At 42.4% G+C, this 21,404-nt stretch overlaps 4 protein-coding genes across 7 annotated transcripts; 3 read left to right on the top strand and 1 right to left on the bottom strand.

Moving 5' to 3' along the window:
• The first annotated feature begins 444 nt into the window (after nt 1-444).
• LOC108242335 (toll-like receptor 1) lies at nt 445-4,552 on the top strand. Its single transcript, XM_017427126.3, has 2 exons — nt 445-670; nt 1,240-4,552. Exon 2 carries the CDS (start codon nt 1,247-1,249, stop codon nt 3,653-3,655), a length of 2,409 nt encoding a protein of 802 aa, XP_017282615.1. The 5' UTR covers nt 445-670; nt 1,240-1,246; the 3' UTR covers nt 3,656-4,552.
• Nucleotides 4,553-5,474: 922 nt separating this feature from the next.
• Nucleotides 5,475-8,473, top strand: tlr1 (toll-like receptor 1). The gene has a single exon (XM_017427119.3). The coding sequence runs from the start codon at nt 5,652-5,654 to the stop codon at nt 8,058-8,060; it is 2,409 nt and encodes an 802-aa protein (XP_017282608.1). The 5' UTR covers nt 5,475-5,651; the 3' UTR covers nt 8,061-8,473.
• On the bottom strand, nt 6,746-15,209 carry ints10 (integrator complex subunit 10). 3 transcript variants are annotated; one of them, XM_037977332.1, is made up of 19 exons: nt 14,670-15,209; nt 14,520-14,587; nt 14,312-14,415; nt 14,075-14,214; nt 13,908-13,989; nt 13,670-13,810; nt 13,355-13,529; nt 13,002-13,171; nt 12,764-12,903; nt 12,460-12,613; nt 12,163-12,245; nt 11,569-11,724; nt 10,970-11,078; nt 10,652-10,731; nt 10,383-10,545; nt 10,162-10,255; nt 9,759-9,827; nt 9,072-9,238; nt 6,746-8,024 (listed from the first exon to the last, which is right to left on the bottom strand). In XM_037977332.1, exons 1-18 carry the CDS (start codon nt 14,796-14,798, stop codon nt 9,082-9,084), a joined length of 2,214 nt encoding a protein of 737 aa, XP_037833260.1. In that variant the 5' UTR covers nt 14,799-15,209; the 3' UTR covers nt 6,746-8,024; nt 9,072-9,081. The 3 variants fall into 3 exon arrangements, with proteins under 3 accessions (XP_037833260.1, XP_017282599.1, XP_017282600.1); XM_017427110.3 differs by lacking the exon at nt 6,746-8,024 and having other exon boundaries at nt 8,651-9,238; XM_017427111.3 differs by lacking the exons at nt 6,746-8,024; nt 9,759-9,827 and having other exon boundaries at nt 8,651-9,238.
• Nucleotides 15,210-15,405: 196 nt separating this feature from the next.
• On the top strand, nt 15,406-21,404 carry slc25a51b (solute carrier family 25 member 51b). Of its 2 annotated transcripts, none has more exons than XM_017427200.3 (2): nt 15,406-15,559; nt 17,346-21,404. In XM_017427200.3, exon 2 carries the CDS (start codon nt 17,400-17,402, stop codon nt 18,333-18,335), a length of 936 nt encoding a protein of 311 aa, XP_017282689.1. In that variant the 5' UTR covers nt 15,406-15,559; nt 17,346-17,399; the 3' UTR covers nt 18,336-21,404. The 2 variants fall into 2 exon arrangements, with proteins under 2 accessions (XP_017282689.1, XP_037833261.1); XM_037977333.1 differs by lacking the exon at nt 15,406-15,559 and adding an exon at nt 16,505-16,648.

Below are 21,404 nucleotides of genomic sequence, written 5' to 3'. Positions count from 1 at the left end.
ATTTTTATTCTCCTTCAATAAAGCTGTTTGTCTGGCAGGTAAACAGCGCAGTTAGCTACTACGCTTCAGGGCATCACAGAGATAAGTGAATTAATGAAGACAAATACTTGGATTGTCACAATACAAAATGAACCCCAGAAACTGTGCTGAGTGATGTTTCACCTGCTTATTCACACAACTTATGTTGCAAAGCTTTTAATCTTACAACTGGTGTGCATTTTTTCTGAAAAACTTCAGTTAATAAAAAAAAACAAAGAGACCTAAAAGTGAACTTAAGGCTGAAAAATCCCCCAACAAGTTTCAGTTCTTTTACTCCACTTTATCAGTGTCTTTTCTTTATTGGCAGGACTGGCTCTGCAAATAAACAGGAAGTGAAAAGAGGAAGTAAACATTAAACATAAATGTAACGGGTAGAAGATTTCGCTTGTCTTTTTCCTCCCAGCTTTCTTACTTGGTGCAACAGATTTACAGCAGAGGCAGATCCTTTCTCATAGTTAGGATTTTTCTTTACCATTTTTAATAGATTTTTTCCCTTTTTAGTGGAATTCAAACGTCCTCAGCAGAGATCTTTCCATGTTTTATGTTCTCTTCAAACTTCAGTCAGCCATGTATTAATCCTAAAACATCTGCTGGGAAATTAAAAAAAAAAAACATCCGTTCCCCACTTCAGGTTGGTGCACTCTTTTCTCTCTTTGGATTTAAAGTCTTGCTGAAGTAGTACTTAAGTGTTATTCATATACACTGTTTCAAGATTTAGGTTTTGTTAGTTGTCATAAGTAGAAGCGAATGAGCTTCTACATACATGTTAAAACTGCTGATTTGAAAACACTTTGTTACCATGTGGCAAAACTCTGCAGGTCAAATTGTTGCACTTACATTAATTAAAAAATACTCAGATGGCTCAGTGATGTGAACCACAGGTAAAACTAAAGCATTTCTTTTATCACTTATTATGTTATTTATTATTTGATTTCACTAAGTCTGATGTTCTGTTTCTGTTAAAATACTTTTGGACAGGATAAGTGAAAGTAGGCTGAATGTGACTTCTCTACTTTACTGAAGGTTATCAAAACAAACCCAACAAAACATGTTTTTTCTGTATTATTTCAACGAACACCTCTTGTAACCAGTAAAAAAGATGGATTTATAGCAGAGATGTTGTGTTAGATTTTATTACTGTTTGCTGGGAGTTTCTGGTTAGCTGAAATGTATCTGTACCTTCTTCTTTTCTTCATCCAGAGAAACAATGAGGCTTCCGTCTCTTGTCTTCTGGGCAGCGGTTGTTTCCGCGGGGCTCAAGATGTGTGCTTCATCTCCCGACAGCATCGTAGACCGCTCGTCCAAGAACCTGTCGTCCGTCCCAACAGACCTGCCACAAACAGCCGAGTCCCTCGACCTCTCATGCAACCGCATACACCGGCTTCACAGAGGAGACTTTAAAAACGTCCCCCTCCTTAGGGCCCTGAACGTGTCGTGGAACGGTTTGGAGCTGATCGATGCGGACGCGTTCCTGGACACGCCACGTTTGAACCGTCTGGATCTGTCGCACAATAGGCTGATGAACCTGTCAGCTCAGCAGTACCTGCTGCACACAGGAAGCCTTGTGGTGCTCAGCTTAGCCTGGAACAAGTTTCTGAACATGACACTGGGAGTGGAGTTCAGTTTTCTGAAAGAACTGGAGAATCTGACACTTGGAGCAAAGGACATCCGGGTCGGTGATTTTAGGAATCTTGCTGAGCTAAAGCTACAAAGCTTGACCCTTTCCCTGGAGGAGGAACAGGATTATGAAGCAGGCAGCCTGATGGATGTTCATGCTCAGAGCCTTCATATCCTCTTCAATAAAGGGGAAATAATCCTCAGTCATCTGATTGCTGATGCTTTGTCTCTCTTTGTTGACGTAGAGTTGAAGAATCTGACAGGAGGCTACAACATTCTAACCACGCAGCTCGGTGAGGTCGCAGAAATCCACACAGCTCGTCTTTTTCTCAACAACATTCAGATTGACTGGAAAGACTTAACTGAATGTGTCAATGCTGCCCTGCGTACATCTATATCCCATATGAGCTCCAGTGATGCCGCTATCACCAAACCGCCCTTTTTAGACACCAAAGAGACCGAGACGTCCAACATGACATCCTTCACTGTCAGAGAGGGAGTTGTAAAGTCCTTCTTCTTTGTGCAGGAAACCATGTACAACTTTTTTATCAACCTGCCAGTAAAGCATCTCACAATAACAGAGACTTCAATCATACACATGACTTGTCCAAAGAAACAGAGTCCTATCCTCGAGCTGGACTTCTCGTACTGTGCTATGTCTGACTCCATTTTTTCCAGAGAAGAAAGTCAAACAGTTGTTGAATGTGAGACTCTGAGCAACTTAACAAAGTTGACCCTTCGAGGAAACAATCTGAAGAACCTCCAGTTACTGAGTAAACGTCTGAAATACATGATTTCACTGCAACAGCTGGACATTAGCGTCAACTTTTTTGTTTACGATGGTTCGACCGAGTGTTTGTGGCCACAGAACATCACGGTTCTGAACATTTCCTCTGGAGGTTTGACAGACTCTGTCTTCAATTGTCTCCCAACAGGCGTGGTGATACTGGACCTGCAGGACAACCAGATTTCTGTGGTGCCAGCAACCATCTTGAAACTCAAAAACCTTGCTTCCCTGAATCTAAATGCTAACAGGCTACGAGATCTGCCCACGTGTGATAACTTCCCAGGACTGATAGAGATTCTGCTGAAGTCAAACTCCCTCCACAGCCCCTCCCTGAGCAAGATGGAAAGCTGCCCCGGCCTAAAACTCCTGGATGCCAGTCACAACCCGTTCACCTGCACCTGCACTTTGAGGGATTTCATTAGCTTTGGCATTGAGGCCGAAAATAACGTAGGTCCCACAGGTATTAAACTGCTGAGTTGGCCACATGGCTACAATTGCTTCTACCCAGAGGATGTCAGAGACTCCATGTTGAAAGGATTCTGGATCTCTGAGGTCTCCTGCAACGCACGCGTCCTAGCAGCCACCATTTTGGTTCCTGCAGTGGTGCTAATCAGCACGGTTTTCTTTCTGTGCCAACACTATGACGTTCCCTGGTACACTGGCATGATCTGGCGATGGACCAGAGCCAAACACCGGGCGAGAAGGAGACAGGTTCGACCAGAAGATCTGATTGGAGTCGAGTTTCATGCTTTCGTGTCCTACAGCCAGCATGATGCCGACTGGGTGAAGAATCATCTCATTCTCAACCTTGAAGGTCCTGCAGGGGGGCTCACAATCTGTCACCACGAAAGGAACTTTGTGCCAGGAAAAACCATCGTTGAGAACATCATCAGCTGTGTGGAGAAAAGCCGGCGCTCTGTGTTTGTGCTTTCTGCAAATTTCGTCAAAAGCGAATGGTGCCACTATGAGCTGTACTTTGCCAGCCACCAACGTCTGGCTATGGGTCTGGACAACATAGTGCTGGTGCTGCTCGAGCCTCTGCCCCAGTACCTGATCCCGTCCAAGTACCACCAGCTCAAGGCCATGATGAACCGCCACACTTACCTGGAATGGCCTCAGGACAGAGGCAAACACCGGCTGTTCTGGGCGAACCTCAGAGCTGCCCTACAGGCCGACCTGCCAGATGCAGCAGATACACAAACATTGGAGTGACTGAGACTTCCAGAGGAAAGGAAATGTAAAATGGACACTTAGAGCATTTTGTAAAAGGAAACCAGAAAATAAAATATTTGTATGTTCTGGAGACAAATCAAAATGTGTAAATTTGCTGTACAAACAAAACTTTTGAATTCTAACCACCAGCAGCAGTCATAAGCAACACTGCCACCTCCAGGTCGAATAGTCTGATGGTTTCCTTTGGTTGCACAAATCATCGACCGATTGATATTTTTATTGAGTAATTAACATTAGATATTAACAAAAACATTAACCAAATGTGTATATGTACAGAAAAATCCATATGTGTAAATACACACACCCTATAAAAACATCTGGACAGAATTTATACAAAAATAAACATTTAAAAGTGAAGATTTGACACAATCTGATCCTTTTCTTAGATTTTATTTTACTAAGTGGAATTTTATAACATAATGTGCTGTATTATAATTTAACTGAATTATCTGTGTTTGAATCAGGATTTGTTTTTGTCCTAATTTGGATTTATGGTTTGATCTTATTCCTTGTACACTGCACTGAGGTGACCTTTGGTGTCATTTGGCACTATGTAAATAAAGTGAAGTGAACTGAATTCAATCAGACTGCATTGTATATGGATACATTTGGTTTACTGAAATGTCAACAAACTGAAGAACTGTGAATGAAGCGGGGTCGTCACAATGCTAAAGAAAAAACCGTCCCAGAAACTCGCCTGGCTGATTCAAGTCTTATCCACACAAGTCATGTTGCAACACGTTTCTCTGAAAAGAACTGAGCTTTCACTGTCATAGCACACACACACACACACACACGCAAAAAGAATATTTATAATGACAATAATCAAAGAGAAATTTCACGACAAATCTCAATAATAAAAATAAAAAAATGACAGAGGCTTACGAAAAACAACAACAGATTTTAAGTCTTTTAGTCCCCTTCGACAGAAACTTTTTTTTTTTCAATAATAAGATCTGTTCGGTTAATAAAAAGGAAGTGAAAAGAGGATATAAACATAAATAAAACAAGACTGATGAGAAATTTGTTTTCGGCCCATTTCCTCCCAGCTTTGCAGCTCAGTGCAACAGATTTACAAATGAGCAGAAGCAGAACCTTCCACAGATCGCTGCAGTTTGTCTTCTGGCAAGAAATGCTTCTTTTTTTAGTGTTGTACATTTATATTATTGTTTGAACAGGGTTTATATATATATAATTTCTCTCTTTCTCCTCTGCAGTTTAATTCAAAGTTCTGTTTTTTTTTTTTTATTGTTAACTTTAAACCTAAATCAGAAATACATTAAATGGTAAACTTCTGCTGAAAAATCCAGGCAAACATCTGGCCTCACCAGGTTAGTGCGCTCTTTTCTCTTTGGATTTAAATCTTGAAGTGACATTTATGAGCTGCTCATGTGAACCATTTCAACATTTAGATTTTTTTTTAGTTGTCAAACAGAAACGAAGGAGTTTAAAAACCTTCAAAGGAAGCTTTAGTTACGTTCACATTAAATCTGACTTATGACCGCGAAAATAAAAAGGAAGTGGTGGAAAATACATGTAATTAATCTTGTTGCATTCAAGAAAATCATATAAAGGTAAAAACTTATCAGAGGACATTTACTGACCAATAAGTCTTTGTTACCAAGTGAAAGACACTGCTGGTTAAATCACTTTTACATTAATGCTCTGGACACTCAGCTGATTCAGTCTTAGCTGAACCCAAAGTGTTCCTCTAACAACTCATGATCTTGAAACGTTCGTAACATTTTGTTTGCTGAAAAAGTTTTAAACAGGATATGAAAGTAAGCTGAATGGAACATTACTCCTTCAGAGAAAATTATCATAACAAAGTCCCAAAATGAGAAATAATCATTAAGTTCAGTCAACACCTCTATGGCAGCAGAGATGTTGTGTTAGATTTTATTACTGTTTGCTGGGAGTTTCTGGTTAGCTGAAATGTATCTGTACCTTCTTCTTTTCTTCATCCAGAGAAACAATGAGGCTTCCGTCTCTTGTCTTCTGGGCAGCGGTTGTTTCCGCGGGGCTCAAGATGTGTGCTTCATCTCCCGACAGCATCGTAGACCGCTCGTCCAAGAACCTGTCGTCCGTCCCAACAGACCTGCCACAAACAGCCGAGTCCCTCGACCTCTCATGCAACCGCATACACCGGCTTCACAGAGGAGACTTTAAAAACGTCCCCCTCCTTAGGGCCCTGAACGTGTCGTGGAACGGTTTGGAGCTGATCGATGCGGACGCGTTCCTGGACACGCCACGTTTGAACCGTCTGGATCTGTCGCACAATAGGCTGATGAACCTGTCAGCTCAGCAGTACCTGCTGCACACAGGAAGCCTTGTGGTGCTCAGCTTAGCCTGGAACAAGTTTCTGAACATGACACTGGGAGTGGAGTTCAGTTTTCTGAAAGAACTGGAGAATCTGACACTTGGAGCAAAGGACATCCGGGTCGGTGATTTTAGGAATCTTGCTGAGCTAAAGCTACAAAGCTTGACCCTTTCCCTGGAGGAGGAACAGGATTATGAAGCAGGCAGCCTGATGGATGTTCATGCTCAGAGCCTTCATATCCTCTTCAATAAAGGGGAAATAATCCTCAGTCATCTGATTGCTGATGCTTTGTCTCTCTTTGTTGACGTAGAGTTGAAGAATCTGACAGGAGGCTACAACATTCTAACCACGCAGCTCGGTGAGGTCGCAGAAATCCACACAGCTCGTCTTTTTCTCAACAACATTCAGATTGACTGGAAAGACTTAACTGAATGTGTCAATGCTGCCCTGCGTACATCTATATCCCATATGAGCTCCAGTGATGCCGCTATCACCAAACCGCCCTTTTTAGACACCAAAGAGACCGAGACGTCCAACATGACATCCTTCACTGTCAGAGAGGGAGTTGTAAAGTCCTTCTTCTTTGTGCAGGAAACCATGTACAACTTTTTTATCAACCTGCCAGTAAAGCATCTCACAATAACAGAGACTTCAATCATACACATGACTTGTCCAAAGAAACAGAGTCCTATCCTCGAGCTGGACTTCTCGTACTGTGCTATGTCTGACTCCATTTTTTCCAGAGAAGAAAGTCAAACAGTTGTTGAATGTGAGACTCTGAGCAACTTAACAAAGTTGACCCTTCGAGGAAACAATCTGAAGAACCTCCAGTTACTGAGTAAACGTCTGAAATACATGATTTCACTGCAACAGCTGGACATTAGCGTCAACTTTTTTGTTTACGATGGTTCGACCGAGTGTTTGTGGCCACAGAACATCACGGTTCTGAACATTTCCTCTGGAGGTTTGACAGACTCTGTCTTCAATTGTCTCCCAACAGGCGTGGTGATACTGGACCTGCAGGACAACCAGATTTCTGTGGTGCCAGCAACCATCTTGAAACTCAAAAACCTTGCTTCCCTGAATCTAAATGCTAACAGGCTACGAGATCTGCCCACGTGTGATAACTTCCCAGGACTGATAGAGATTCTGCTGAAGTCAAACTCCCTCCACAGCCCCTCCCTGAGCAAGATGGAAAGCTGCCCCGGCCTAAAACTCCTGGATGCCAGTCACAACCCGTTCACCTGCACCTGCACTTTGAGGGATTTCATTAGCTTTGGCATTGAGGCCGAAAATAACGTAGGTCCCACAGGTATTAAACTGCTGAGTTGGCCACATGGCTACAATTGCTTCTACCCAGAGGATGTCAGAGACTCCAAGTTGAAAGGATTCTGGATCTCTGAGGTCTCCTGCAACACCAGCCTTCTAGTAGCCACCATTTTGATTCCTGCAGTGGTGCTGATCATCACGGTTTTCTTTCTGTGCCAACGCTTTGATATTCCCTGGTACATTGGCATGATCTGGCGATGGACCAGAGCCAAACACCGGGCGAGAAGGAGACAGGTTCGACCAGAAGATCTGATGGGAGTCGAGTTTCATGCTTTCGTGTCCTACAGCCAGCATGATGCCGACTGGGTGAAGAATCATCTCATTCTCAACCTTGAAGGTCCTGCAGGGGGGCTCACAATCTGTCACCACGAAAGGAACTTTGTGCCAGGAAAAACCATCGTTGAGAACATCATCAGCTGTGTGGAGAAAAGCCGGCGCTCTGTGTTTGTGCTTTCTGCAAATTTCGTCAAAAGCGAATGGTGCCACTATGAGCTGTACTTTGCCAGCCACCAACGTCTGGCTATGGGTCTGGACAACATAGTGCTGGTGCTGCTCGAGCCTCTGCCCCAGTACCTGATCCCGTCCAAGTACCACCAGCTCAAGGCCATGATGAACCGCCACACTTACCTGGAATGGCCTCAGGACAGAGGCAAACACCGGCTGTTCTGGGCGAACCTCAGAGCTGCCCTACAGGCCGACCTGCCAGATGCAGCAGATACACAAACATTGGAGTGACTGAGACTTCCAGAGGAAAGGAAACAGAAAAATAGACACTTAGAGCATTTTGTGAAAGGAAACCAGGCATTAAAGGGATAGCCTGGTCATCATTATAATTATGTTGTCAAGTAGTTATCAACAGCTAGTGACATCAGTCATAGGAGTATTTAGAAAAGGGCAAAAGTCTTCATCCAGGATAAGCTAATGACTAGTGAAACAAGGGACTGTTTTACATAAATTTTTCTATCTTGAAACAACTCCTTTTTAAAAAACAACTTACCAGTGTATAAGAATGCTCCCATTAAACCTCGGCACTTTCACACTGGTCTGTTGTTTTTAAGCCTGACTAACCTCAGGCGGCCTCATTTGGCTAGCCTAACCTGAACAAAGATATGCCCTTTATGAAACCTGGACAATATTACTTCAAAAATGACCAGACTATCCCTTTAAAATCATTTGTTGCTCTGGAGACTAATAAAACAAATGTGTATTTTTTGCTGCTTCTTTAACACTTTCTTCTTTCGAGCTACAGCATCTAATTTCCAGTGATTTCTTTATGAGCAGATAAGGATTTGATTCTTGTACAACACACATATCTCAAATTACCATTTAACCATTCAACTGACATTTAATGGAAAAACATAAAGTAACAATTTGATCAAGACTGTAGCAAAAAACAAACTTTACTAAAAGAGTATTAATATGCATTTGATTCTTTTCTCGACAGCAACTCGCAAACAACATGAAACGTTGGCCTAAAGCACATTACTGTAAGTTAACACCTCAAGATTGTTCTCTCAGGAAAGAAAGCAAAACACAAACAGTACTGAAAACAAGCAAAAATCATCATAAATCCAGTGTCATCCCAAGCACTTTTAAGACAAGAAGACTTGGGATTTTATTCCATTAAAGAGTTTGATGACATATAATAAGGACAAGAAAACTAAAAGTGTGTTCAGTTCTTGGAGTTAAAAAAAAATTCAGTCCAACTTGATTAATACTGTACAAATAAAAATAATTATATCCCACCGGTCAGATGTCAAGGAAGGGACTGGATGATGATTATTTTCTCGTTAATGCAGAAACGGTGGAGCACATTGAGCAGGTTCTCCCCACAACGCGACACCTGCCTCTCCATGGCCAGACGAAAATCTTCCTTCACTCCTTTGGTGATCCCTCGAGTCACTGTGTGGTGTCTGCAAAAGAAAAAGAATTGAACAAAAACATAATAAACACGACCACGAATCTATATTTCCTCACAAAAGTGAGCTCTATCTGACCTATGTAGCAAAGACACAGTCATGGTAGCAGCACATTACTTTTGCCTTCCACACATAAATCAGCCAATTTAGTTTAAACAACATGTTAAATATAACAAAGCAAAACCATAAAAAAAAACATGTCCACAAATGAAATGAGATCAAGTGTCATGAAACAGCAAAAAACTAAATTGACTGTACGACAACACCAACATCAGCCTCGTATAACAACAACAGTGATGACCACAGAAAAAAGGAGCAATGACTCAAAAAACAAACGCCAACAGGAAATCAAAGAACAACTGACTCTTGATGTAAAATGACAGGCCCAAATTAAAACTGGGGGGGGAGGGGATGACAAGCCTTGAAGCTGGGAATGAAGGAAGGGTGACTGGTGTGAGGGAGAAGGAGGGGGGGAGGAGGAGATGGGGACTGTGGAAGGAGGGGCCTGGGGTACCTGTCCATTGTCTGCACCCCTTGTAGCAGAAGGGTGTTTAACTCCACCCCCAGGGCGGGGCTAGGGTTCCTGAGGGACAGCAACATTTAACAACTCTGTCAGTGACGTTTCATTCAGGAGTCTTAACTGCTACAGCAAACGAACCGAGTTTCACAACAGCGTTATTTTGTTTTCGCCAAATACCCCTCGACCTTACAAGGCCCGCTCCGTTTACAGTTCATTCACGTTGGAGCTAAATTTTCCCCACAGACCAAGTCTATGCAGATCATCAAAAAATAGCAGTGTTCGCTTTAAAACAAAACAAACACGAAAACTGAACAGGAAAGTGCAGAGTTACCAAGCCGAATGCAAAAAAAACAAAACAAACAAAAAAAAAAAAACGATTCAACCGTGGTTTGCTTACTTAATCAGCATGCCCTGGTTCGGCAGCAGCTCCAGCTGGATTCGGCCCCCTTCTGGAGTACGCAGGTAAGCAAACTCCTCCAGCATGTCGATGTCTGAGCAGAGTCATGAGCGCACGGAAACAAACACCCTGGACGTGATAGCACAGTTGGGTTTATGGGCAGTCGGTTTCCACTGCATTGTGTTCGCGCGAGTGGTTACGAGGAAAAAGAAAAAGGATACTGGTGACGTAGTTGAAGAAATTCTCGTATTGGAAACTGCCTTGCTGACAGATTTTATCCACCGCCTTCAAAAACAGCATCTCGCCCTGCGGCCAGTCATGCTGCAGGAGCACTACCACGTGGCCGAGAGACAGGTCGTCCCGATTGTCTGCGAAGGCTCGGAGCTAGGAGCGAGGGAAAAACAAACCAAGACACTCAAAAAAGGTTCGCCGACGAAGACGGAACTGATGCGTTCTGATGAATTACACAGATGCGACCTATTAAAAGTACCTTGAAGCAAGCAAGCATCAGCTGGAGACAGAAAGGTAACACAGCTTTGCTGGTGCAGGGGAGCAATCTCAGGTCATTACCTGGTTCAGACGAAAGAAAACTAATTAGACCTTTCTATCACTTATAGAATACTAGAAAACCTTTAAGTTATATATTCTGTATGTAAGAAAAACAGGTATTGCTTAATCTGGAGCATCTATGTTTTGAAATTACTGAGTTAGTACAAACATATTATAATACCATCTTCGATAAAGATAATATAGATTTGTATAAAATACTGAGATGACAGAATCAGAGGGTGGAACCAGAAAAGTGCACCTTTCCTAGTTTTGGTTTTCATTCTGCCCTGATCGTCTGTGGATTTGATCGGCTCCTGGGTTGGAGGAAGCAGTCCGCTGACGACATCAAGCAGCTTCTCACAGGCCATCTGTTTAACACGCACAGTTCAACACATAACATGCTTGCATGGAAGGCTTTTTATAATACAGTCCAATAAAATAAGCTGATTGTTTTTTTTTGTAATGCGACTTATGAACATCTTTTTGTTAAGATAAACCCTTTTTAGGCAATGGCAATGACCATTTTTGGAAAAAAATAAATAATTTATGCCTAAATACATGAGAACTGGATGCTTGACATAGTGCCCATTTTTGTTTTTTAATCTAACCCAAGCGTTCAAAAATTCTAACCAACAGTGTTGTTTACAGCTGCAGCTGTAAACAACACTGCCACCTTCAGCCCAAATGATGTGATGTTTCCTTTTTGTAGCAAATAACATATTATTCCCAAAATTGCCAAAAGTGTGTTTGTTTCCTGTAAGAACAGCTGAAAACAAACAACAGTACAGAAGTAAAGCCTGATGCACTGTGTGCTTGGTCTGCACTCAGAATAGAAATCCTGTAAAAGCATATGTTTACCCTGTACTCTCCCAGTGCGTAGTGGCAGGATGCCTGCTGTATGAGGGCCCTGTGGTGCTCCAGACCGGCCTGACCCGAGGGGCTCTGCTGGCCAGGCTGAGGCTGCTGTACTGCAGCCATCTGATGCAGGCTGGAGAGGGCCTTGCGATACTGGCCCTGCAACAAGAAACACACAGACAGTATTCGTAAGGCACATGTGCAGAAAGATATATAAAAAATGCATGCAACAAGCAGAGAGTTGTATGTAATTTTTGTTCCTGCCTTCCAAATTAGATAAATAAAAATCCATCTCTTTATAAATCCCAATCTTAGCAGCATTTCCTCCCTAAGTTTTCTATTCAATACATCAAAACATTATATATTTTGACCTGAAAGTAACTCAGTGAAAGATATGCAACTATTGATAATTCATTCATTAATATGGTAACAACTCACAGCATAACCCCCTTTAGAGCACTCATCATAGTAGAATAAGGATTTAAAATATAAAAGTAAGAATTCTGTTTGAGCAAACACTTGATTATCATAAAAAGCAGAGTTAAAAAGGCCACAGGCATCTTCTCACAAAGACTGAAAACAAATTGTGACCCTTACCTGGTATATAATCATGTCAGTGAGGAATATTCTGAACCACAGCCAGCTGTCCGTCTTCCACACAGCACAGATTTTTTTAAACTCTGAGAAACATCAAGAAGAAAAGTTCATCTAAAGGAATAAATATGATTTCATGTTGTATTTGTAGCAACTTAGATAAAAATGAACGGCACAGAAAAGTGTACCTACAGCTTTTGTAATTGTTGTGGTAGATAGTTTATGACAGTGTGATGATATGACTAGAGTCTATCAAGGTGTCAACAGTAAGAAAAAAAAAAAAACATTAGTGGCGCTTACCAACTTCCAGACCATCATGGGAGTGAAGGAGGTCCCAACTTTCTCTCGCTGTGCGGAAACTCTCCAGAGTCTCTGACCAGCTGGGCATCTCCATCTTGTTCACTAAAACGTGTCGGCCTCGGCCTTTCCCTAAACCTTCCTCATCGTCTGAGCTCTACGAAAATGCACACAGGAAAAGTAACGAAAAGTAAAGAAGAATACAATAACACACATTGTGGTCATTTAATATGTGCATTTAAAAAGGTATATGTGCAATGTTTTCAAAGAAATTTAGTCATTTTGGGGAAATACAACATTTTTCTACCATCGTCTTCTCTCTCCCATCAGCCAGTTTGCGTTTCTTATGTGCATGTTTCAGAGCTCCTCGATCCATCTCTAGATCCCTGTATACCGAACTCAAATCCTCCACCAGGATCCACGGCCCCGAGTTCATCGAACTGACCCCTACAAACAGAAACAAAAAAACCTTTCCGCTTAAAAATGGTAGAATTGGGGAAAACATGAACAAACTGTGAACGGCGCATGCAAAGACAGAGTCTGACCCTGGAACAGTGCAGGCTGTACGGCTGAGACGTAGAGGAAGGCGCTGCGGAAGAGCACGAGCGCTGCACAAATGACCACCTGACTGCAGCAGTGGGATCTGGTCTCTCCTTCCAGACCGGGCAGGTACCGACACAGCTCCTTCACTCTCAGCAACATGTCCACGTAACTCCTGCAGAACACATGCAAACACAAAACATACTCCTTTTCAAAAACTAATGTCTAAAATTAGAATAAAAACTGTACTACATTGCCTTGTTTATGGCTACATTTGGTTTTTGGTTTATTTTCAGACTTGCCTCTGACAATAACAACATTAAGAAAAGCAGTAACTGTGACAGCAGACTGAGTTTACCTCTGTCCTTTGTCTCCCTGCCACTCGCAGCGTGCACCAACCACAGTGACGATATCAAGCAGCCTCTCCCAAGGTTCTGCTACCACTGAGGATTTTTCCGACAGGCCATCTATGACATACCGCTGAGAGCCACGAGAAATGCCGGGTGACTTTAAAGTCCCACTGTCTTGGGTACCTAAAAGACATTTGGGTAAAATCATAAAGGCGCTGAATAGGAAATGCAGGAGGGTGGAACTCTTGAAAGGATCAAACTGGGTCAGACGGGGGAAAAAAAAACAAAACATAATCAGCAGTTTCAGCGCAGTGTAGATGTACCTTGTAACTGCCCATCAGGTGATGGTCCACGAGTAACATATCCGATGTAGAACTCAGCAGCTTTCAGGATATATTTCTGCATTAGGCTTGTTGGCAGGCGCATGTCCATGTTGTTTATGACCAAAGGAAGAACATCACACACTGCAAAAATAAAATTAAAAAAACAACACATGAACAGTTGTTGTTTGGTTGTTTTTTTAAATGATTACATTTAATAGAAAGGACAATATTCACTGACCAAAAAGTTTCCTGAAGCAGTTGACAGGTGTTTCCACACTCTCTGATGCCTCTGCCTCCAACAGCGTCTCTCCTAAATTAACCTGACAATACAGCAGATTGTTACCATTTAATGAGTTATACTGGAGTCACATCTCAAAACACCAGAGTTAATGTATGAGTACACACCCCATGTTGGACCACAGACTCTGGAAAGCGCTTCAGAAGGAGCAACAGCATCTCTGCTTTCTCCAGTGTGTTAAAACATTGCTCTGTGGCTTTCAACAGCATTTCACATTGCACACGACCAGGCAATGTCTCAAAAAGCCCTGGGGGAAGACAATAAGACGCGCTTTAAATTTCTAAAACACGTCTCATATGGCAAGCACAGCTGGGATGTGAATTAATGCATCAAACTCCACTTACCTCTAAGAAACTGTGCATGTTTGTCCTGAGAGTCACTGCGCAGGGCAGCTGTGATCACACTGATCTCACGCCAAACTATGGGCTGATCTGGAAAGTTTATGAACCTAAAGAGTCGACAGATTATTGGAAAATTTATGCTGAAACCTGTACAGTCTCGACACATTGGGGACTTGATGTGAAAACTCTGACACACAAAGCTGTAACTCACATGTCATACAGCAGTCTCCCTGCTGAAGCTGTCTTCTCTGCATTCCGTTCAATGTTGTACATCTCATACTGTGAACAAAATTTCAAGAGATTCACGACAGAGCTGCAACTCCAATTCCATTAAGCAGTTTTGGCAGATATCTTATATTACCTGTATGCTGAAATCTGTTGGGTAAAGAGTTCTAGCTGTTATGAGCCAGGCTTTGGCCGCACAGGGATCCTCAGAGACCAACTCTCGGGCTCTTTTGACCAAAAACTCGCAGTCTTTTTGCGCTGACATTTTACATTCATTAAATTTGGCACACGAGAAAATTACCACACGAGAAGCAGGTCGGACTGCAGTTTAAAGTATGCAGTTCAATAACACGCGAAACCCTCAAAAGCTCAATTAAAAAGCGGTTCTGTGCAAGTGTTTTGCTACAATTAGCATCATGGTTAGCAGCTAGCTTTTGGGCATTAGTTTTATGTTGACATCTTTGGGAGAACTATTCAGCTAACAGCACGCTGTAATTCAATAATGTTACATAAATATCACAATTAAATATTATAATAATCACGTAGAGCAAAATGAAAACCTAAATACCCGTGAGTGGCCAACAAAACTAGCTTAGCCTTTATTTACCAAAACGTTCTAACTTTGCGACACTACGTCACATCCTGCTTTACGACTAACGTTCAAGGGTAGCCACCTAGCTAATCGCTTTAATACAAGAAAAACATTAAAAGTCCGTGCGTGTGTAGGCCTAATCCATCAAATATAAATTTCACAGATACTTCTCCCTCTGCGTGCCGTGCAATACAACATACTAATTACGCAAATGTTAAATATGTTTGAAATTCGTAGCAGCTTCATCTGTGTGTTGTCAGAGATGCAGCAGTGCGCAGGCGCAGACGACGCTTGGCTGTCACCAACTGCTGCTCGAGCTCCAGACACGACCTACAGCATTGGCCCAATATATCCTGCAAAAAAAATAATAATAACAATAATTTTCGCTCTGTCTGACCAGGGACAGGACAGCAACTGGTTTATGTTCGCTGCAGGTAAAGCCTCGTTTATAAGCTCAGGGTTTTTCGTGTCCTCACATTTAGTAGCTGTAGACAACCAGCACCTAAGCGTTCTGCTCAAGCTAACTTAGCATGCTAGGCAACTGCTGTCACTTTAGGAAGGTTTACATAAAATATAATCCTCACATGTGGCTGAAATGGACAAAACTGACTGCTGCTGTAATCGAGTTAGCAAGTCAGGGGCAGCACCGAGCTAGCTAAGGTTGAGTAGCATTCTGTGTGGCTGTCGAACCGAGCATGAGTCCTATTTTTTTCTTGTTTGCTTGCTTATTTGTTTGTTTCTTAAGTTTTTTTTTGTAGCTGTTTCACACGGGAAGTAAACTCATAGTCTCGTGTCCTATTTTCAACGAGTTGGCTTTAATGTTTTGTGCTTTTTGCACAAACACTAGCTAAGGAAGCAGCTCTTACTAAGGGCGTAAAAAAAGACCCGAGATTTGTGTTGTTTTCTTCTTTTCATACACCCTGATTCCCCTTTTTTAATGTGTGTGTAATGAAGAAGTACCTCACCACTGCATGTAGCTGCAACATCGAAAAGTAAATAATTACGTAAAGTTAACTATCCAGAGTAACATGCAACAAGTGATTGGGCAACCTCTTCTTGTAGGCTGTGTTAGCACTAAATGCATGAAAAATGTAAACTTTTAGAAACTTTTCAGAGGAACAGTGTGCAGGGAGGTCTGTACAAAGATGCATTACCTTTCAGAATTAATATTTTTGTCTCTTTTGCGTCACATAATGTATATAATTATAACAAACCAATCCAGGAGAATTAGAAAAAGCCATGTCTGGGACTTGTAGTGGTTATATTAAAAAGATATTGTAGACTTTGCTAGAATCTGTAGGCACGTGTCAATCTGGTTTGTCATACTGGCCTGAGGGCGTGTGGGAAGTTTTCGTTTTGGCACGATATTGTAGCTTTGCCACCACCTTGTCTTTGACACAGTAATCGAGTAAGTTCTAATTCAGCTTACTCGATTGCTATATTCAGTGGGATACTTTTAATTTAGGTTGGGTCTTGTTTTTATTGCAGCTGATGTGTTCCTTTTTCTCCTTTATTTTCCTCATGTGAGTAAAGTGTGCCGCTAGCTTCTTTCGTACTACTAGAATGCATTTGAATGTTAATAATCACGTTATATACACGGTTCTTGGTGCACATACAGTGTACTTTGTGTGACTTTATGTGTATTAGCAGTTGAACTGTCTGTCCATGACTAAGGCCGTCACTTATCAGGCTGTTGTGCAACGATTCTTATCAGCTGACAGTTGAAGCAGCTTGTTTGTACAAGTTTAAGACGGGTGGTTGAAACAGTTCAATCAGCTTTAGTCAGGGTTTCATATGAAAGGTTAACGGATATTAAGTACATATTTAATATGTACAATAATTACAGTAATATTACTAAACATACAAGGAGTCGTTTCAGTTTAATGAATGTGTATTTGTAAAGTTTCTGTTGTTTTTATGTGCTCTTTCAGTAACTAAGGGTGCCAGTGCATAAGCATTGAAGCACTCTTATTTCTGTTCGGTTAAAAAAAGATTTTGTCCTGTGTCTCGTCGCACAGCTCTGAAATAAAACGTGCAAATTATTCATCAAAACGTACAGTTCGATGGGGGTAGTGTGCTATGGCTTTTGGTAGCTTTTGATATTTCCATCATAACCTGTTATAAGCAAAGCTTTTTGAATGTACTCGATTGACGGTGTTTATTGAAAGAGGATAAAAGCAGTTATTGAGTTGTAATCTCTTTCCATCTCTTGTTTTACAGCAGTTTGCAGAACGCATATAATGTTGGAGGATCAGACTGTGCTCTGAGCCTCCCATGGCTGTCAGCACCATGGACTCAGAGTCAACCCGGACACCCCAACCCCAGTCTGCCCTGGCAAAAGGAGCCCCCTCCCTGCTGCCCACTGGGGTTCTGAGCACCAAGTTGGGTCCTCAAGGGAAACACTATATCTGTGGTTCCATCGCGGCTTTCACTAATATTGTGATTACCTTCCCCATTCAGAAGGTGCTTTTCCGTCAGCAGCTGCACGGTGTGTTGGTTACTGAGGCGGTGCAGCAGCTCCAGAGGGATGGGCTGAGGAACCTTTACCGAGGCCTGCTCCCCCCGCTGCTTCAGAAAAGCACTACGGTGGCCATCATGTTCGGCCTTTACGAGGACTTCTCCAGGGTGTTACTGGACCATGCCGGCGGCAGTGGCGTGCCGGTACTCGTCACGAGAAGCTTCGCCGCGGCCTTGGCGGGAACCGCGGAGGCCGTCCTCACGCCGTTTGAGCGCGTGCAGACTCTCCTCCAAGACCACCGGCACCACGGGCGCTTCAACAACACGGCCCACACCTTCCGGACACTTCTGACCGAGTACGGCGTCAGGGAGTGCTACCGTGGCCTCGTTCCCATCCTCCTGCGCAACGGCCCGAGCAACATCCTCTTCTTTGGGCTACGGGGGCCGATTAAAGAGCTGCTGCCAAAGGCTACTAACAAGGCGGGTCACTTGGTTAATGATTTTGTGTGCGGCGGGGTGTTGGGGGCGGGTCTTGGCATTATGTTTTACCCACTGAATGTGGTCAAATCCCGAGCTCAGTCTCAGGTGGGCGGAGCCTTCCAGCCGTGCAGGACAGTGTTGTTGACAGTGTGGAGAGAGAGGGGCGGCAGCGTGGCCAGGCTTTTCAGAGGGGCCCATCTCAACTACCACCGGTCACTCATCTCCTGGGGGATCATCAACGCCACCTACGAGTTCCTGCTGAAGCTCTTATAAAACTGATCAAATGAACGAAAGTGGTGATGCAGAGAAAGCATTTAAAGGGAACATTGAGAGAAACTGTCTTGAAAGGGCGAAGTGTGTGTTGTTGCTGTCTGGCACTGTTAGTGGGACAGAGATCCCATCAGGGATGGAAGGGAAGGAGCACTTCTGTCAGGGGCCAGACGTTTGTAAGATAATCACCTGCCATTGTTACTTTTCAATGTTGTCAGTGTATTATACCTAAGACACACAGTTCAGCCTTCACAAATACTGTGCCAGAGTCCAAATGATAAACTCTTGTTTGCTTACGTGTACCAAAAGTTGAGATAGCTTTTTTCGTTGGTTTTTTTTTTTTTTACAGCTTCAAAGAAAAATGACCTGATTTGATATACCCTTTTTATGTTTATGTGCTATGGTGTGTTTAAAAAATAACATCCCCCTGTTTGGCAGACCAAGAGCACTTAACTCCGTCGAGCTAAAATTCTGCCACTTCTGCGCGTTCGATCGTGGAAACGAGCGACCAGCCAGCGCTTGGGGCCCCTTTTATTTCTCGTCTTAACTCACTGGGAGCGCACGAAATGCTACAGAAAAATGTATGAAACCATAAATTCAAATGGCAGGGTTTAACAATATTTATTACCACACGTGTGGCACGCAGAGGCATTTTATCCTGACTTATTGTCTCGAGGGCCACAGGACAGGTGTGTTGTTACTGGAGTTAACACAGACGCTGGTTTTACGTGTCTGTGAAACAAGCCGCACCCAGATTTTTCTGTTTTTAAAAGGTTTTTAAATAAAGTACAGTTACGTTTAAACTTATACTGTAACAAGTAAAAGATACAATTTTAATTTTGGTATGCACGATCCTTTTTTCTTTATTCTTTTTTTGAACCAGTTCTCCGTCATCGACCGTCTTTGCTCACACTGTGGTGTTTCCTCCCCTCACGCTTGCTCTCCCCTCTCTCTGTAACATCTGTTGACATAATGGGCTCAGATTTCAAGCTTGAGTAGATGCAGTCACCACGCCGCGGCTGTGAGTGCGAACGACGGCCCAAAGAGGAAAGGCACGCTGCTCGGATATTTGAGAGACCGAACAGTAATGGTAGCGAGTGAAGACGAGGACAGAGGGTAATGTTCAGTGGCACAAAAAGCTCAAGCAGCCATGTAAATGGATCACTTGGCCTATTTTTCTTTATTTCTTTTCTCCTTTTTTTTACTGCCACAATTATATTGGATTACATGGTATTTTCTTTTGCAGTTTCTTCTACGAAAGGAAGGTTTTGTATTCTTTCTTTACGAATGAAACGTCCTCGCTGGTGTTAAATATCATTGGTTATCGTTTTTCTGAAGGACAAGTCACTACGTTGCTCTGAAAATGTCAAATGATTTGCAGTTAAATCAGATCTTTGAAATCAGTCCAATAAAAGTACAAATAAGTCTGTGTTGCGTTGGATGTTTGAGAGGTCGAACGGGCTGATGCTTTGATCGTCTGCGAGTGAATTCCAAAAAATGCTCTCCAGGTAGTCACGCATTTGGACGCTGAATGATTGTGGTGATGGTTGCGTCTGCATTTGGTCATATTGCACATGTCATGTCCCCTTTTCCTGCTTTCCACTTTCATACCATTTTGGTAGTCCGTCTAAAACAGCATCACTATATAATGAAAAGTCAGTACTCGGTCATGATGAGTGGAGTTGACGCTTAATGTAATGAAACTGTTCTGGCAGCAAGATCAGGCTGATAGACTGTGGGCATTGTTGAGTGCTACTGTCCAGATTACCGCAAGAAGTCAGACTGTAGGTAAAGATCAGATTAATGACAGTCCGGTGTGTGGACTTTGGCTTGAGAAGGGTTGAGCTGCTGCCAAGCGGCAATCTCAAGGTGAAATCTTAAGAATCTCCTTTAAAAAACACGGGTGAAGATTTCCTTTTCTATTCGAGACATTACCAAATGAGGAAAGAAATGCAAAAAGAGGAGGGAGAGAACAAGAAGCACCAGCTTCAAAGGTAAACACTGGCTCTGCAGACGTGTAGCAACTTATCACGGAGAAGGAAATCCCCCAGTAATCCTCATTAAAAGTTCACATGTGCCAGAACGGCACGGCAGAGGAAACAGTCTGAGTTCATTCCCTCTGCCGTTTGGAAAACATTCATTAAACAGAACTGACTTTTTCTGCTAAAACTCTGCAGACCATTAATGTAACTCAAGATTTAAGAATCACTCCGATTAATTTAACACGAGTACATAAAACTGCACACAGCTTCGACCCAAACACTCAGTAAAGCAAGTCCATTAAGGTCAGTGTGTCATTTATTCCCAAATATTACATTTTGTTGTTACATTAATTTTGTTGTACGGAAACATTGCTGCTTCTGTAGAAAGTATGAAACTGGTTGGTTTATTGTACAAAGAGAAGAGGATGACACAGGCACTCCTTGTTATTTGAGCCTGCCTATTAAAAGACAAAAAAAAAAACACTCAAGACATCACAAAGGATTTTAGTTTAGTGCTGTGATGGACAAAGCTACCTGACGTCATGGCAGCTGGAAAAAATTGGCCTCAAACAAAACACTTGCCTTTTTTCTTTTTTTTTTTTTACAAGTCATCTTAAAGAATCCATTTATTAATGTTTTTGAAGGATTAAATACACCCCCTCTCTCTCTCCTTACCAGCTGTTTCTGTGTGTGATCTTCATTTTGCTCAATCCTCTCATCATACTTGTACAGGCAACTGCTGGCTGATTGGGCTTAATTACCCGCCTGTTGTCAAAGTACAACCTCGATTCCAAAGAAGTTAAGACTGTAAAATGGAAAGAAAAACAAAATGCAATGATTTGCAAACCCCAGAAACACACAATTTATCTTCAGTGGAACATGTATAAGAAACAACTGAAAGAACATTTTGTTACTAATTTAATTGGCAACAAGGTAATATGAGGACTGGGTATTTAAAAAATATTTTGGAGAGGCTGAGTTGCTGAGATGGGCATGGGTTCCCCAGTCTGAAAAAATGCATCTAAAAATAATTTGGAGAAATCTCTGAACGCAAAGGACAAGTCAGTATTGGATGCCTGTGATCTTTGGG

Source organism: Kryptolebias marmoratus, linkage group LG9, assembly GCF_001649575.2.
Source record: "Kryptolebias marmoratus isolate JLee-2015 linkage group LG9, ASM164957v2, whole genome shotgun sequence".
NCBI lineage: Eukaryota > Metazoa > Chordata > Actinopteri > Cyprinodontiformes > Rivulidae > Kryptolebias > Kryptolebias marmoratus.
This window is presented reverse-complemented; position numbering and strand designations above follow the sequence as displayed.

Bases quoted from the DNA above. Each gene is read 5' to 3' on its own strand.
- tlr1 (XM_017427119.3), top strand. From the start codon at position 5,652: ATGAGGCTTCCGTCTCTTGTCTTCTGGGCAGCGGTTGTTTCCGCGGGG.
- ints10 (XM_037977332.1), bottom strand. From the start codon at position 14,798: ATGTCAGCGCAAAAAGACTGCGAGTTTTTGGTCAAAAGAGCCCGAGAG. The intron at 12,614-12,763 runs GTAGAAAAATGT...GCATTTTCGTAG, and splicing joins ATGGGAGAGAGAAGACGATG to AGCTCAGACGATGAGGAAGG. The intron at 10,256-10,382 runs GTATCCTTTTTC...GACTCTGCTCAG, and splicing joins TTTCTTCAACTACGTCACCA to ACATCGACATGCTGGAGGAG.
- LOC108242335 (XM_017427126.3), top strand. From the start codon at position 1,247: ATGAGGCTTCCGTCTCTTGTCTTCTGGGCAGCGGTTGTTTCCGCGGGG.
- slc25a51b (XM_017427200.3), top strand. From the start codon at position 17,400: ATGGCTGTCAGCACCATGGACTCAGAGTCAACCCGGACACCCCAACCC.